The following is a 17,243-nucleotide window of genomic DNA, read 5'->3' on the forward strand; positions in this document are numbered from 1 at the left end:
TGCCTTATTATTTTATCTACCAATGTTATTACATCAGTGTCAATTGTATCGTAAATATGATAATTTTTTTTTGTTAAATGAATTCTACAAATGGATATGAAGAAAACTATTCCACCTTTTTCAGGGAGCTACCCCCTCAGCCATAGTCACGTACCTACACTACACGTATCTCACAACTAGAAACGTTTCAATTAACTTTGGTATTTGAACAGCTGAAGCCCCAAATCAAAATAATTGTTGAATCGAGTTTAACGATGTAGCTATTGATTTTCTCGATTTTATTAATCAAAAGTCTATTATACGATAGTTGGAAAATCATATAAGAATCAGGGTAACTCTAAGCGATTTTCCTCTATAGATTCAGAGATTTGAGCTGCATAATCAACCCGTGTGTTAGTTTCTTGCTAAATAAATTTTCCAAGTACCGAATTGAGCTCTCATATACGAAAATTCAGTTGGATTTCCCATAGTTTATTCAAGTTTCAATTCAATTCAAATTTATTTTATTTTCCCATTTTAATTTTTTGAAAAACAGTTTTGTAGAAGCTGCAATGAAACTCAACCTGATCTTTCTTTCGGTGGTCTTGGTATATATTGATTTATTTTTTATTCCAATAATATAATAAATGTTGCTTAAAAATAATTTGAATCTTGGAATATTTCACAGATAATTTGGAATTTAAAATATTTTTGAAATGTACGGAACTTATTCCTGACAGGTCGAAACTTCTGAACTTTTTAAGCACAATCAAGTGGATGCTAAGGGCCGGTTTCCAAGCTCGGCATTCAGCTAATAATAAATTCTAGACTTCAAACAGTTGTATTCAGAAAATTGTCTTCCCGAAACGGGACTTAGTCGCAGTTTTTATAACAATCTTCATTTTCTCATTTCTATAATTGGAAACGTTTTTCCTTGACGAAATGAAACATTCCTAAATAATATAAAATAGCTGTAACTTAACACTATCTTCTCTTTATTCTATTTTGTGTTCAATTCTCTAGTTTTTTAAAATCTAATTTGAACGTGGACTGTGACTACGCCCCGTTTCAGAAAGCCAATTTTCTGACTCGAGCGGATCAAAGTCTAAATCCCGAGCTCGGAAGCCGGCCCTTCGTGTTCACAGTTTCAAGTTCATTTGCTTCTGAAAACTTACTCCTCATGCTTTGTACTTTTTTCTCTGATGGGATGAAATTTGTAGAGAATAAAAGAATTCAATAAAATGAGAGAGCTGTTTGGATGTCCATCTGATTATCAATTTGATTTATTATCTATTTTGATAATTATCTATTCTATTTATTATCTATATGTTTTGAACACATTTTTGAATGTAATCAATTTTTTCCAGGTTATGCAATATGAGTGGTTGGGAGTGAATTGTGGCTGTGAGAACATCGATAGCCTTGTAAGTGTAACCTTGTCAGCTTATTGTTCACAATTATTTCGATAATATCAATTCAATCATTTCGATTTTCTCAGTAACATTTTTCAATCCAATCAAACCAATTATTTCTCTCAGGTCACATTCACATTCAATTAATTCACTCAACGATTACAATGAAGATGAAGTGAGACAGTAGTATCTATAAATATAAAAATGAATGTGTGTGTTATTTTGTTTGTAAGTTTGTTCGTTTTATTTGTTCCCTATAGACTCGAAAACTACTTGACAGAACGGCATGAAACTTTGGGAATATGTTGTGTGAATATTGGGGATGGTTTCTGACCAGAAATTTCAATAGGGGGGGCTAATAATAATATTATTTAATAATCCATTTTACAGACCTATGTTCTCGAAATGTTCGGCCAAGCGGCTACCTATGATTTAGCATCTAAAGTTACCAGCTGTATAATATACACGTCACCCTGTGATAAATTGTGTACTGGTATTAGAACGGTAGTTTGGAGTTGAAGTTTAGTGTAGTTGATTGGTACCAGCTGTAGATAATCGTTCCTTGAAAGACCTATACAAATAATATTTTTTTTTTTTGTGTAGTTGAGAAGTTGATATTGTGGTAATTATTCATATTGAATGAAAAAGACTAAGAAATTGTCAAAAAACCACTGATTTATTGATAATTAGAAAGACCGGTTTCGGTTATTACACCATTGTCAATCTCTTTGACAATGATTGTCCATTGTCAAAGAGATTGACAATGGACAATCAGATTGACTATGGTGTAATAACCGAAACCGGTCTTTCTAATTATCAATAAATCAGTGGTTTTTTGACAATTTCTTAGTCTTTTTCATTCAATACGAATAATAATTATAACACTCCACTGATAATTATTATCACTCCCCTATGATTGAGAAACTCGAAAATGATGGAAAAAATTATTCATCTCATGAAAGAGAGTTGTTCATATTGCATTCATTGATATTACTGAAAATGACAGACTTAATTAATTTTTTTTGAATATAGAATAGCTTATATTCATCCTAAAATAATGGAAGATGGAACGAATATGGAATTCTGAGTGATTCATCGTACATCGCACATTTCCAGGACCATCTATTGACAATCAACGATCATGAAAACATTAAATTCATCTTTGAAACACTGATTTAACATACCGGTATCTATTTTTTTCAATTCAACACTCTACTGATAGCTCTATTACTACCAATTGATTGAGAAGAATATGTTTTCAGAACTAATTCATTTGCTAGGAAGCATTCAAAGCGAAGACTCAAGGAGGCAAAGCGGCAGTTTTGGTGATCAAGTGTGTTGCTGAACAAAATGATGAGATGCAGAGAGATAATACAAAGGAGATGGAGGTCATTACAATTCATTTATTCATCTATTCATCTATTCATCTATTCATTTATTCATTTATTCATTTATTCATCTATTCATCTATTCATTCATTCATCTATTCATCTATCCATTTATTCATTTATTCATTTATTCATCTATTCATCTATTCATCTCTTCATTTATTTATTCATTTATTCATCTATTCATCTATTCATCTATTCATTTATTCATTTATTCATTTATTCATTTATTCATTTATCATTTATTCATTATTCATTTATTCATTATTCATTTATTCATTTATTCATTTATTCATTTATTCATTTATTCATTTATTCATTTATTCATTTATTCATTTATTCATTTATTCATTTATTCATTTATTCATTTATTCATTTATTCATTTATTCATTTATTCATTTATTCATTTATTCATTTATTCATTTATTCATTATTCATTTATTCATTTATTCATTTATTCATTTATTCATTATTCATTTATTCATTTATTCATTTATTCATTTATTCATTTATTCATTTATTCATTTATTCATTTATTCATTTATTCTTTATTCATTTATTCATTTATTCATTTATCATTTATTCATTTATTCATTTATTCATTTATTCATTTATTCATTTATTCATTTTTCATTTATTCATTTATTCATTTATTCATTTATTCATTTATTCATTTATTCATTTATTCATTTATTCTTTATTCATTTATTCATTTATTCATTTATTCATTTATCATTATTCATTATTCATTTATTCATTTATTCATTTATTCATTTATTCATTTTTCATTTATTCATTTTTCATTTATTCATTTATTCATTTATTCATTTATTCATTTATTCATTTATTCATTTATTCATTTATTCATTTATTCATTTATTCTTATTCATTTATTCATTTATTCATTTATTCATTTATTCATTTATTCATTTATTCATTATTCATTTATTCATTTATTCATTTATTTATTCATTTATTCATTTATTCATTTATTCATTTATTCATTTATTCATTTATTCATTTATTCATTTATTCATTTATTCATTTATTCATTTATTCATTTATTCATTTATTCATTTATTCATTTATTCATTTATTCATTTATCATTTATCATTTATTCATTTATTCATTATTCATTTATTATTCATTTATTCATTTATTCATTTATCATTTATTCATTTATTCATTTATTCATTTATTCATTTATTCATTTATTCTTTATTCATTTATTCATTTATTCATTTATTCATTTATTCATTTATTCTTTATTCATTTATTCATTTATTCATTTATTCATTTATTCATTTATTCATTTTTCATTTATTCATTTATTCATTTATTCATTTATTCATTTATTCATTTATTCTTTATCATTTATTCATTTAAATAAATAAATAAATAAATAAAATATATAATATACAGAGTTGTTTCAGAAGTAGTGCCGAACTTTTTAGGGTATTGTTCCTGGATGATTGGAGACTAGAAATGTCGTATTTGGAATGTCAAAAACTCAGCGGTTATCCTTATAGCTGCCATTTTGTTTTTTCACTTAGGAATTTCTCTCTCAAACAACGAAATGTTGTATTGATCTGAAATCGGGCATGAATACTTATGCTATAAATATTAAAATATACTCAACTATACATACATAAATATATGTAATATATGTGGCACTATTGGCATAAGTGAAACTTTTTCGCCAACATGGTTCAATTATGTATTATTATTCGTTTTCTCAATTTGGCTGTTCTATATTTAGAAATGTTACTGTTCACAGGAGCAATGTGGTAAGCATAACAAACCTTGTTATCAGAATGACTTTGGAAATGCACCTATACCAGAAACATTCAAACCTTTGAACTTTGATGTTTGCCCTTCTTTTTTTCTTTTCAAAGATGGCAAAGAGGTAACTATAATAAATAAATAACGTCTCTAGTATTGTTTCAATATGATTAAAAATTATTTTCAACCATATGCTCAATTTATGCTATTTATATAATAATAATAGTAAGCTTTTGTAAAAAAATAAGTAGCTATGTTTCATTTTCAATTTGAAACTGTTATACTGTCAACTCGAAGCATTCGAGGGTTTCCGGCCTAATACTAACTGATACCTAGCGATCGCCGGATTGCTAATTTCTATACTAACAAGGCTCAAAATAGAAATGGTGAATAATGGTCGTCTATGTTTATGAACACTATTGGAGACATTTTTTGTTGTAGCACGCTGAATTTTATTAGATTATGAAATTGTTTATAAAATGAAATCATTCAAAACTCCTTATCTTCAATGAGTACAGTGTTACTATTTTCAAATATAGCTGTATATTGTGATAGTGCATTCTATACAGCTGTAAAATTCTTAGCATCCCATTCCTATAAGTAGGACCTCCTATATACCACCTCCATATGTGGTGGTCATAGAAATTCCTACTGTGAAAAAATCACTAATCAGCTGTTAGAGAGCGTCTCAGTTTGTCGAAATCTCAGTGCGTCTAGTTCCCGTTTAAAATATCAATGCCGGCCACCACCTATGGCGGTTTTGGAGGTCTTTTTGGTGGCGCAGGTCTGGTATATGGGAAGTCCAGTTTTAAGTCAATCTATTCAAAAGTGGCTCTCATGAGTTGAAATATGTTAAGCACCAAAAAAATTTATAAAAGTACTCTACTGAATAATATTTTCAATTTTTTCAACTACTGATAATTTTGAATTGACGAAGCAGCAAAAAATAGTGTTTCCACTCTTCCATCAAGTAAAACTAGACAAAAGATTGCTGCCTCAACCACTGTTACCTCTTCAGTTTTTTCCACTGTTAGTTTTATTGATCTCAGTATGTACTTATGTGCCACATGTAAGGTGCCAGCTCTACATTCTCTGTCAAAACACACCTGTCCAAACCGCCTAGGGCCGGTTTCCGAGCTCGGGATCTAGCTACGTTCTAGACTTTAAACAGCTGGAGTCAGCAAATTGGCTTTCCAACCGGTTTGTTGACCGAGCGAAGTGAGGTCTAAGATTAAAGTCGATGGTTTGGTATTACTCTTAATGTTCAAATGTTTAAATGTTTAAATGTTTAAATGTTTAAATGTTTAAATGTTTAAATGTTTAAATGTTTAAATGTTTAAAGTTTAAATGTTAAATGTTAAATGTTAAATGTTTAAATGTTTAAATGTTTAATGTTTAAATGTTAAATGTTTAAATGTTTAAATGTTTAAATGTTTAAATGTTTAAATTTTAAATGTTTAAATGTTTAAATGTTTAAATGTTTAAATGTTAAATGTTTAAATGTTTAAATGTTTAAATGTTTAAATGTTTAAATGTTTAAATTTTAAATGTTTAAATGTTTAAATGTTTAAATGTTTAAAGTTAAATGTTTAAATTTTAAATGTTTAAATGTTTAAATGTTAAATGTTTAAATGTTTAATGTTTAAATGTTAAATGTTTAAATGTTTAAATGTTTAAATGTTTAAACGTTTAAATGTTTAAATGTTTAATGTTTAATGTTTAAATGTTTAAATGTTCAAATGTTTAAATGTTTAAATGTTAAATGTTTAATGTTTAAATGTTTAAATGTTAAATGTTTAAATGTTTAAATGTTTAAATGTTTAAATGTTAAATGTTTAAATGTTAATGTTTAAATGTTTAAATGTTTAAATGTTAAATGTTTAAATGTTTAATGTTTAAATGTTTAAAGTTTGATGTTTGCCCTTCTTTTTTTCTTTTCAAAGATGGCAAAGAGGTAACTATAATAAATAAATAACGTCTCTAGTATTGTTTCAATATGATTAAAAATTATTTTCAACCATATGCTCAATTTATGCTATTTATATAATAATAATAGTAAGCTTTTGTAAAAAAATAAGTAGCTATGTTTCATTTTCAATTTGAAACTGTTATACTGTCAACTCGAAGCATTCGAGGGTTTCCGGCCTAATACTGGCTGATACCTAGCGATCGCCGGATTGCTAATTTCTATACTAACAAGGCTCAAAATAGAAATGGTAAAAAATGGTCGTCTATGTTTATGAACACTATTAGAGACATTTTTTGTTGTAGCACGCTGAATTTCATTAGATTATGAAATTGTTTATAAAATGAAATCATTCAAAACTCCTTATCTTCAATGAGTACTATGTTACTATTTTCAAATATAGCTGTATAAATTCTTAGCATCCCATTCCTATAAGTAGGACCTCCTATATACCACCACCATATGTGGTGGTCATAGAAATTCCTTCTGTGAAAAAATCACTAATCAGCTGTTAGAGAGCGTCTCAGTTATTCGAAATCTCAGTGCGTCTAGTTCCCGTTTAAAATATCAATGCCGGCCACCACCTATGGCGGTTTTGGAGGCCTTTTTGGTGGCGCAGGTCCGGTATATGAGAAGTCCAGCTTTAAGTCAATCTATCCAAAAGTGGCTCTCATGGGTAGAAACATGTTATGCACCGAAAAAATTTATAATCTACTGAATGATATTTTCAATTTTTTCAACTACTGATAAATATGAATTGACGAAGCAGCAAAAAAAATGTTTCCACTCTTCCATCAAGTAAAACTAGACAAAAGATTGCTGCCTCAATCACTGTTACCTCTTCAGTTTTTTCCACTGTTAGTTTTATTGATCTCAGTATGTACTTATGTGCCACATGTAAGGTGCCAGCTCTACATTCTCTGTCAAAACACAACTGTCAAAACCGCCTAGGGCCGGTTTCCGAGCTCGGGATCTAGCTACGTTCTAGACTTTAAACAGCTGGAGTCAGCAAATTGGCTTTCCGAACGGTTTGTTGACCGAGCGAAGTGGGGTCTAAGATTAAAGTCGATGGTTTGGTATTTCTCTTAATGTTTAAATGTTTAAATGTTTAAATGTTTAAATGTTTAAATGTTTAAATGTTTAAATGTTTAAATGTTTAAATGTTTAAATGTTTAAATGTTCAAATGTTTAAATGTTCAAATGTTTAAATGTTTAAATGTTAAATGTTTAAATGTTTAAATGTTTAAATGTTTAAATGTTTAAATGTTTAAATGTTTAAATGTTTAAATGTTTGAATGTTTAAATGTTTAAATGTTTAAATGTTTAAATGTTTAAATGTTAAATGTTTAAATGTTTAAATGTTTAAATGTTTAAATGTTTAATGTTTAAATGTTTAAATGTTTAAATGTTTAAATGTTTAAATGTTTAATGTTTAAATGTTTAAATGTTTAAATGTTTAAATGTTGCGCATTTACGGCGAAACGCGGTAATATATTTTCATGAAATTTGACAGGTACCGTATGTTCCTTTTTAAATTGCGCGTCGACCTATATACAAGGTTTTTTGAAATTTTGCATTTCAGGGATAATATAAAAGGAAAAAGGAGCCTCCTTCATATGTCAATATTAGATTAAAAATCAGACTAATTGCATGCCATGACGCATGTAACTTGGTAAGAAATTAACAGCTGTGTAGACTATAAATTGCATGTCTCACTGTATGCCTCATTGAATGCAACTTTCATGCACTATTAAATAGGATGCAAAGAACTTATAAAGGTGCGTACAGATATATGCACCGCGAACATGAGCGATTGACTTCTAATCAGCTGACTATATCTGTATTTTTACAGAGACGGTATAAGATATAGATATAAAAAGCTTGGCTTCAGCTGATTGAAAGTGAATTGCTCATGTTCAAGGCGCGTATATCTGTACGCACCTTAACAGCTCGTCTGGGCGCCTAGATGTCTTCTGGTTTTCTCGCGCTAAATTCCGGAAAGCATTATTAAATCTTGTGTAAGCATGACCTGATCAAATAAATAGTTAGTGTATCAGTGTGGATGTGATTATGATTTGGGACGTCGTTATTACTGCGCGGGGTCTACTGTTCACAGAAATACTAGTAGTCACAACTATTATGATCATCTTCATTCTCTCATTTCTATAATTGGAAACGTTTTCCAACTATAGGAATCACTATAGAAGAGTTGATATATTCTATATGATTTGGAGTAATAGTATATTTCGCACCTGCGACTGCATGTTAGTAGAGCCGACCCCAAATAATGGGAAGAGGGCAAGGAAGAAGAAGAAGAGTATATTTCGCACCTAGGGCCGAAAAAGATACTTTTCCGGCTCGAAATCGTTCTTCAAGTCCGAGGCCGTAGGCCAAGGACTAGAAGAGATTGAGAGCCGGAAAAATATTTTGCCAATGGTGCAAACGCTATTTTTCACCACACAGAAAAATAAACTATATATATATATATGAGAATAATATTGTTTATTAAGCACTTCCAAAAGCAAAAGTGGAACGTCATAGCTCAAGCAAATCTGAGTTAATCTGAATATCAGGAAATTGTCCAACTATTTTTATTTTTTATTCTGATTTGTCTGAATAACCTAAAAGATTATGTTCAATTATGTAAGAGGTTGAGTTTATACTTTTTTATTCTTTTACATGACAATGAGATGATATTATTATAAATGTTTTAATTATTATTGAATAATAAACACGAATAATGAAAAGTTTTTTGATCAGCTGTTTTAGCACACTTGAAATTTGGCCAATCTGAATGTCAACGTCAACAATGCTTGTTGTCGAGTTCGGAAGTTTAGGTTAGAAGTTCTATCCTACTCTGAAAATCGAATTTGAATAGTTTATAATATATATCTTATCTGTATTTCATTCATCCAAATAAAATGATAGTATATTATTTCAGAATACTTTATTCAATTCTAGAAGCATAAACTGATTCCGTTTCATCAACTATTTTGTAAAATCATCAAATCAGAATCAGCTGACTTCAAAGCTATTTTCCGCCACACTTGGATGTAATGTGCTGGTTTATGTGCGTCATATGGAGGCCGAAAGTGATTGTTTTCCGACCAGGCCGGTAAAACTTCACGGCCCTAGGGCTGTAAAATGACCTTGAATAACAGCTGATCATGTCCGATCTCACAAAAATCATAGAGATAATCTCATAACGACTGTAATAATCTATATAATTATGTATCGTGGATATTTTCTAAATTACTGTTTCATAATTTAATATTTATTATTGTTTTTTGATATCAAACAATAGAATACGATGATATCTCCATAGCCTCAACAATATAATGTTGGCTGCATTTTTCATTGTCAGAAAGGTACATATCGCAAGTATTTAAAAGTGAAGAATCGAATTTGAAATCGAAGTACAATAACTGTATCAATATTAAAAAGTGAGGTAGAGTAATAATTGTTTCTTTTTATTATCGAATTCCACTTCTTAATGCAATACAATGACAAAGGAGCCTCCTTCATATGTCAATATTAGATTAAAAATCAGACTAATTGCATGCCATGACGCATGTAACTTGGTAAGAAATTAACAGCTGTGTAGACTATAAATTGCATGCCTCACTGTATGCCTCATTGAATGCAACTTTCATGCACTATTAATAGGATGCAAAGAACTTATAAAGGTGCGTACAGATATATGCACCGCGAACATGAGCGATTGACTTCTAATCAGCTGACTATATCTGTATTTTTACAGAGACGGTATAAGATATAGATATAAAAAGCTTGGCTTCAGCTGATTGAAAGTGAATTGCTCATGTTCAAGGCGCGTATATCTGTACGCACCTTAACAGCTCGTCTGGGCGCCTAGATGTCTTCTGGTTTTCTCGCGCTAAATTCCGGAAAGCATTATTAAATCTTGTGTAAGCATGACCTGATCAAATAAATAGTTAGTGTATCAGTGTGGATGTGATTATGATTTGGGACGTCGTTATAACTGCGCGGGGTCTACTGTTCACAGAAATACTAGTAGTCACAACTATTATGATCATCTTCATTCTCTCATTTCTATAATTGGAAACGTTTTCCAACTATAGGAATCACTATAGAAGAGTTGATATATTCTATATGATTTGGAGTAATAGTATATTTCGCACCTGCGACTGCATGTTAGTAGAGCCGACCCCAAATAATGGGAAGAGGGCAAGGAAGAAGAAGAAGAGTATATTTCGCACCTAGGGCCGAAAAAGATACTTTTCCGGCTCGAAATCGTTCTTCAAGTCCGAGGCCGTAGGCCAAGGACTAGAAGAGATTGAGAGCCGGAAAAATATTTTTGCCAATGGTGCAAACGCTATTTTTCACCACACAGAAAAATAAACTATATATATATATATGAGAATAATATTGTTTATTAAGCACTTCCAAAAGCAAAAGTGGAACGTCATAGCTCAAGCAAATCTGAGTTAATCTGAATATCAGGAAATTGTCCAACTATTTTTATTTTTTATTCTGATTTGTCTGAATAACCTAAAAGATTATGTTCAATTATGTAAGAGGTTGAGTTTATACTTTTTTATTCTTTTACATGACAATGAGATGATATTATTATAAATGTTTTAATTATTATTCAATAATAAACACGAATAATGAAAAGTTTTTTGATCAGCTGTTTTAGCACACTTGAAATTTGGCCAATCTGAATGTCAACGTCAACAATGCTTGTTGTCGAGTTTGGAAGTTTAGGTTAGAAGTTCTATCCTACTCTGAAAATCGAATTTGAATAGTTATAATATATATCTTATCTGTATTTCATTCATCCAAATAAAATGATAGTATATTATTTCAGAATACTTTATTCAATTCTAGAAGCATAAACTGATTCCGTTTCATCAACTATTTTGTAAAATCATCAATCAGAATCAGCTGACTTCAAAGCTATTTTCCGCCACACTTGGATGTAATGTGCTGGTTTATGTGCGTCATATGGAGGCCGAAAGTGATTGTTTTCCGACCAGGCCGGTAAAACTTCACGGCCCTAGGGCTGTAAAATGACCTTGAATAACAGCTGATCGTGTCCGATCTCACAAAAATCATAGAGATAATCTCATAACGACTGTAATAATCTATATAATTATGTATCGTGGATATTTTCTAAATTACTGTTTCATAATTTAATATTTATTATTGTTTTTTGATATCAAACAATAGAATACGATGATATCTCCATAGCCTCAACAATATAATGTTGGCTGCATTTTTCATTGTCAGAAAGGTACATATCGCAAGTATTTAAAAGTGAAGAATCGAATTTGAAATCGAAGTACAATAACTGTATCAATATTAAAAAGTGAGGTAGAGTAATAATTGTTTCTTTTTTATTATCGAATTCCACTTCTTAATGCAATACAATGACAATCACCAATAATAATAGGAAAATACAGCAGAGATCTAAAGTTTAAGGTAAGCCTACTGGTGAAACTCAGCCTTGACTGAAAAATTCCTAGTAATTTTTCCGTAATTCATTATTAAAACTTTAAGATAATTTTTCTTCAATATCAAACCATATAGAGAAAACATTAGGCCCACACAAGATTGAATCTTCGAATGTTTTCTCTCTGATTTAACTATTTTCAGAGCAATATTTTGTTGTGAAAATGCCGGCAAACCGGCTTCAAGTTTGACTTACAGGCCTCTACGATAAACAATACGCAATGGCCGAGAGTGTAAAGGCGTAATACATCAGAACTCAAAGCTCAGTGAATTAAAAACATGATCTAGGTTTGAACCTCGGTCAATGACATTTTTTTTGTCAATGAATTTCGACTTTTAATAGCTATTTTTTATATTAGTTACCATAATTTGAATTTCAATCAATTTCTTAGATATATTTTGAGACAAAACTGTGAAATATGCAATTATATTAATTTTTTGATCACATTATTTCAAAATAGTAATGAAAATTCTATTCATCCATCTATCCATGAGATATTGGTCAATGACATTTTTTTTGTCGATGAATTTCGTCTTTTATTAGCTATTTTTTATATTAGTTACCGTAATTTGAATTTCAATCAATTTTTTAGATATATTTTGAGACAAAACTGTGAAATATGCAATTATATTAATTTTTTAATCACATTATTTCAAAATAGTAATGGAAATTCTATTCATCCATCTATCCATGAGATATTGCACCAGGCGCAAAGCGCGAGCTATAAAAATTCAAACAATTATTCAAAATATTAATAGTATAAAAATATTGTCACTATTGTAAATAATTAATTAGTAATATTGAAATTAATTGACAGTGAAAGTTGTCATAACCAAGATTCAAACTATCAAAATACGCTGTTTGAATTTTATTTATTTTCCAATTTCTTATATATTGTGAAGTTTTTTTTTAGGGTGGCGAAAAATAGCGTTTGCAACACGGGCAAAAATGTTTTTCCGGCTCTCGAACGCTTCAAGTTCTCGACTTCGTCTCGAACTTGAAAACCGCGATCTCGAGCCGGAAAACATACATTTTCGACCCTAGGTGCGAAATATACTATTACAACCCTAGGGCGGTAAAAATTTTACTGGCCTGGTCAGAATACAATCACTTTCGGCCTCCATATGACGCACAAAAACCAGCTCATTAAATCCAAGTGGGGCGAAATAGTATACTTCGCACCTAGGGCCAAAAATGAGACTTTTGAGACACGGCACGGCATAAAAGAACAAGAAGCTCTCCGATTGGTTGATTCCCGATTCGTCAACTCAATTGGCTTTTCAGAAAGCTTTCTGTCCTGTCATACTGTGACGTGTCGTCCCGGAATCGGCAAGTGTGAGCACAGTTATCAGGTCTGGCTGTCGATACGCCAATCCAATCAGCCCAAGGGACAGTTTTGAGCATAAGCCTGTTGTGCCTCCTCAACCTCATATAACTGTAATAGTATATTTCACACCCAGGGCCGAAAATGATACTTTTCTGGCTCGAAATCGGTTTTCAAGTACGAGGCCGTAGGCCGATGACTGGAAAAGATTGAGAGCCGGAAAAACATTTTTGTCCATGGTGAGAACGTTATTTTTCGCCACACAGAAAAATAAACAATATAAATATGAGAATAATTGTTTATTAGAAACTTCCGAAAGCAAAACAGGGAGGTCATAGCTCTAGCAAATCTGAGGTAATCTGAATATCAGGAAATTGTCCAAGTATTTTTATGTTTTATTCTGATTTGTCTAAATAACCTAAAAGATTGTGTTCAATTATGTAAGAGGTTGAGTTTATACTTTTTATTCTTCCAAATGACAATAAGATGATATTATTATAAATGTTTTGATTCTTGAATAATAAACAAAAATAATGAAAAGTTTTTTGATTAGCTGTTTTGGCACACTTGAAATTTGGCCAATCTGAATATCAACGTCAACAATGCTTGTTGTCGTTGACTTTGGAAGTTTAGGTTAGAAGTTCTATCCTACTCTGAAAATCGAGTTTGAATAGTTCATAATATATATTATCTTATCTGTATTTTATTCATCCAAATAAATAGATAGTATCTTATTGCAGAATACTTATTCAATTCTAGAAGCATAAACTGATTATTAATTGCATGCGTCATTTCATTCAATGAGGCATGCAATTAATATTCCACTCGACAGCTGATTTTTTACCAAGTTATATTGAGATATTAATTGCATGCGTCATTTCATTCAATGAGGCATGCAATTAATAATCCACTCGACAGCTGATTTTTTACCAAGTTATATTGAGATATTAATTGCATGCGTCATTTCATTCAATGAGGCATGCAATTAATATTCCACTCGACAGCTGATTTATGATGAATAATTCCATAGTATGATTTTTACGGTAATATTGGCGTTCGAAGGAGACTCCTTTTCCTTTTGTATTATCCTTAAAATGCAAAATTTCAAAAAACCTTCTGTATACGTCGACGCGAAATTCAAAAAGGAACATACCTGTCAAATTTCATGAAAATCTATTGCTGCGTTTCGCCGTAAATGCGGAACATAAACATTAATAAAGGGAAATGTAAAACTGTCTTCCTGAATCTTAGACCTCACTTTTTTCGGTCAATGATAAAATATCCTACAAGAATGGACTTACAAGATTTTTATGATTAAACTATTCCGTACAAAACAATATTTCGTCCATCGAAAATATATTCTTTCTTAGATCCCGGGTTTGAATTCGACAATCCCGAAATCCCAGGATTGACATCACTGATTGCATAAAAATCATAAATCTGTCATAGTTGAAAATGAATAATATTGAATGATTAATGTATTAATGAATGAATCTTGATTGCAGATCAAAAGGGTGAGCCATACATTGGAACCAAAGACTTATGAGCACATCGATTCTCTGTGTGCCTATAAAGTATAAGTCCATATTAATTTATCATGATAATTATCAAACTCAGATTCATATTTTTTGTATTATCGTATACATTCAATATTTGTCAAGGCATTCAATATTGTTATCATTAGTTGGTTTCAGGATTGTTGTTTTCGATTATTATATACTATTATCATGATATAAAATACATTATATTTGTGTGAGTCCATTGAAAAAAAATTGAATAAAGATCATAAATAATATGTGAATTGTTATCCTCATCCTCGCGCGCTTGTTTGTGTGTGTGTGTGTGTGTGTGTGTGTGTGTGTGTGTGTGTGTGTGTGTGTGTGTGTGTGTGTGTGTGTGTGTGTGTGTGTGTGTGTGTGTGTGTGTGTGTGTGTGTGTGTGTGTGTGTGTGTGTGTGTGTGTGTGTGTGTGTGTGTGTGTGTGTGTGTGTGTGTGTGTGTGTGTGTGTGTGTGTGTGTGTGTGTGTGTGTGTGTGTGTGTGTGTGTGTGTGTGTGTGTGTGTGTGTGTGTGTGTGTGTGTGTGTGTGTGTGTGTGTGTGTGTGTGTGTGTGTGTGTGTGTGTGTGTGTGTGTGTGTGTGTGTGTGTGTGTGTGTGTGTGTGTGTGTGTGTGTGTGTGTGTGTGTGTGTGTGTGTGTGTGTGTGTGTGTGTGTGTGTGTGTGTGTGTGTGTGTGTGTGTGTGTGTGTGTGTGTGTGTGTGTGTGTGTGTGTGTGTGTGTGTGTGTGTGTGTGTGTGTGTGTGTGTGTGTGTGTGTGTGTGTGTGTGTGTGTGTGTGTGTGTGTGTGTGTGTGTGTGTGTGTGTGTGTGTGTGTGTGTGTGTGTGTGTGTGTGTGTGTGTGTGTGTGTGTGTGTGTGTGTGTGTGTGTGTGTGTGTGTGTGTGTGTGTGTGTGTGTGTGTGTGTGTGTGTGTGTGTGTGTGTGTGTGTGTGTGTGTGTGTGTGTGTGTGTGTGTGTGTGTGTGTGTGTGTGTGTGTGTGTGTGTGTGTGTGTGTGTGTGTGTGTGTGTGTGTGTGTGTGTGTGTGTGTGTGTGTGTGTGTGTGTGTGTGTGTGTGTGTGTGTGTGTGTGTGTGTGTGTGTGTGTGTGTGTGTGTGTGTGTGTGTGTGTGTGTGTGTGTGTGTGTGTGTGTGTGTGTGTGTGTGTGTGTGTGTGTGTGTGTGTGTGTGTGTGTGTGTGTGTGTGTGTGTGTGTGTGTGTGTGTGTGTGTGTGTGTGTGTGTGTTAGGTTAGAAGTTCTATCCTACTCTGAAAATCGAGTTTGAATAGTTCATAATATATATTATCTTATCTGTATTTTATTCATCCAAATAAATAGATAGTATCTTATTGCAGAATACTTATTCAATTCTAGAAGCATAAACTGATTCCGTTTCATAAACCATTTTGTAAACAAGTTCACATCAAATCAGAATCAGCTGACTTCAAGGTTATTTTACAGCCCTAGGGCCGTAAAACTTTCACCGGCCTGGTCAGAAAACAATCATTTTCGGCCTCCATATGACACACGAAAACCAGCTCATTACATCGAAGTGGGGCGAAAAAATAATTGTACGACTGAGAAAATGAATGAATAAATATAAACTATAGATTCAATCTTTCGTTACAAATTTTCTATGCTTTTACACTCCAAAGCAAAGCTTGGTCCCCCGATATTAGGATTTAATAGTACATAAAAATTGCATTCAATGAGGCATGCAATTAATATTCCACTCGACAGCTGATTTTTTACCAAGTTATATTGAGATATTAATTGCATGCGTCATTTCATTCAATGAGGCATGCAATTAATAATCCACTCGACAGCTGATTTATGATGAATAATTCCATAGTATGATTTTTACGGTAATATTGGCGTTCGAAGGAGACTCCTTTTCCTTTTGTATTATCCTTAAAATGCAAAATTTTAAAAAACCTTATGTATACGTCGACGCGAAATTCAAAAAGGAACATACCTGTCAAATTTCATGAAAATCTATTGCTGCGTTTCGCCGTAAATGCGGAACATAAACATTAATAAAGAGAAATGTAAAACTGTCTTCCTGAATCTTAGACCTCAATTTTTTCGGTCAATGATAAAATATCCTACAAGAATGGACTTACAAGATTTTTATGATTAAACTATTCCGTACAAAACAATATTTCGTCCATCGAAAATATATTCTTTCTTAGATCCCGGGTTTGAATTCGACAATCCCGAAATCCCAGGATTGAAGATGAGGATTGACATCACTGATTGTATAAAAATCATAAATCTGTCATAGTTGAGAATGAATAATATTGAATGATTAATGTATTAATGAATGAATCTTGATTGCAGATCAAAAGGGTGAGCCATACA

At 31.4% G+C, this 17,243-nt stretch overlaps 2 protein-coding genes across 6 annotated transcripts in view; one reads left to right on the forward strand and one right to left on the reverse strand.

Annotated features, from left to right (window-relative positions):
• LOC111056942 overlaps window positions 1–17,243 on the reverse strand; it is a 117,639-nt gene that overhangs the window by 68,705 nt on the left and 31,691 nt on the right. The window lies entirely within an intron of this gene.
• Window positions 266–15,143, forward strand: LOC111056440. 5 transcript variants are annotated; one of them, XM_039438968.1, is made up of 5 exons: window positions 266–587; window positions 1,347–1,403; window positions 2,654–2,779; window positions 4,559–4,687; window positions 14,853–15,139. In XM_039438968.1, the coding sequence occupies exons 3-5, from the start codon at window positions 2,750–2,752 to the stop codon at window positions 14,925–14,927; spliced, it is 234 nt and encodes a 77-aa protein (XP_039294902.1). In that variant the 5' UTR covers window positions 266–587; window positions 1,347–1,403; window positions 2,654–2,749; the 3' UTR covers window positions 14,928–15,139. The 5 variants fall into 5 exon arrangements, with proteins under 5 accessions (XP_039294902.1, XP_039294898.1, XP_039294901.1 ...); XM_039438964.1 differs by having other exon boundaries at window positions 347–587; window positions 2,672–2,779; window positions 14,853–15,143; XM_039438967.1 differs by having other exon boundaries at window positions 349–587; window positions 2,672–2,779; window positions 4,559–4,568; window positions 14,853–15,124.

Source organism: Nilaparvata lugens, chromosome 12, assembly GCF_014356525.2.
Source record: "Nilaparvata lugens isolate BPH chromosome 12, ASM1435652v1, whole genome shotgun sequence".
NCBI classification, from domain to species: domain Eukaryota; kingdom Metazoa; phylum Arthropoda; class Insecta; order Hemiptera; family Delphacidae; genus Nilaparvata; species Nilaparvata lugens.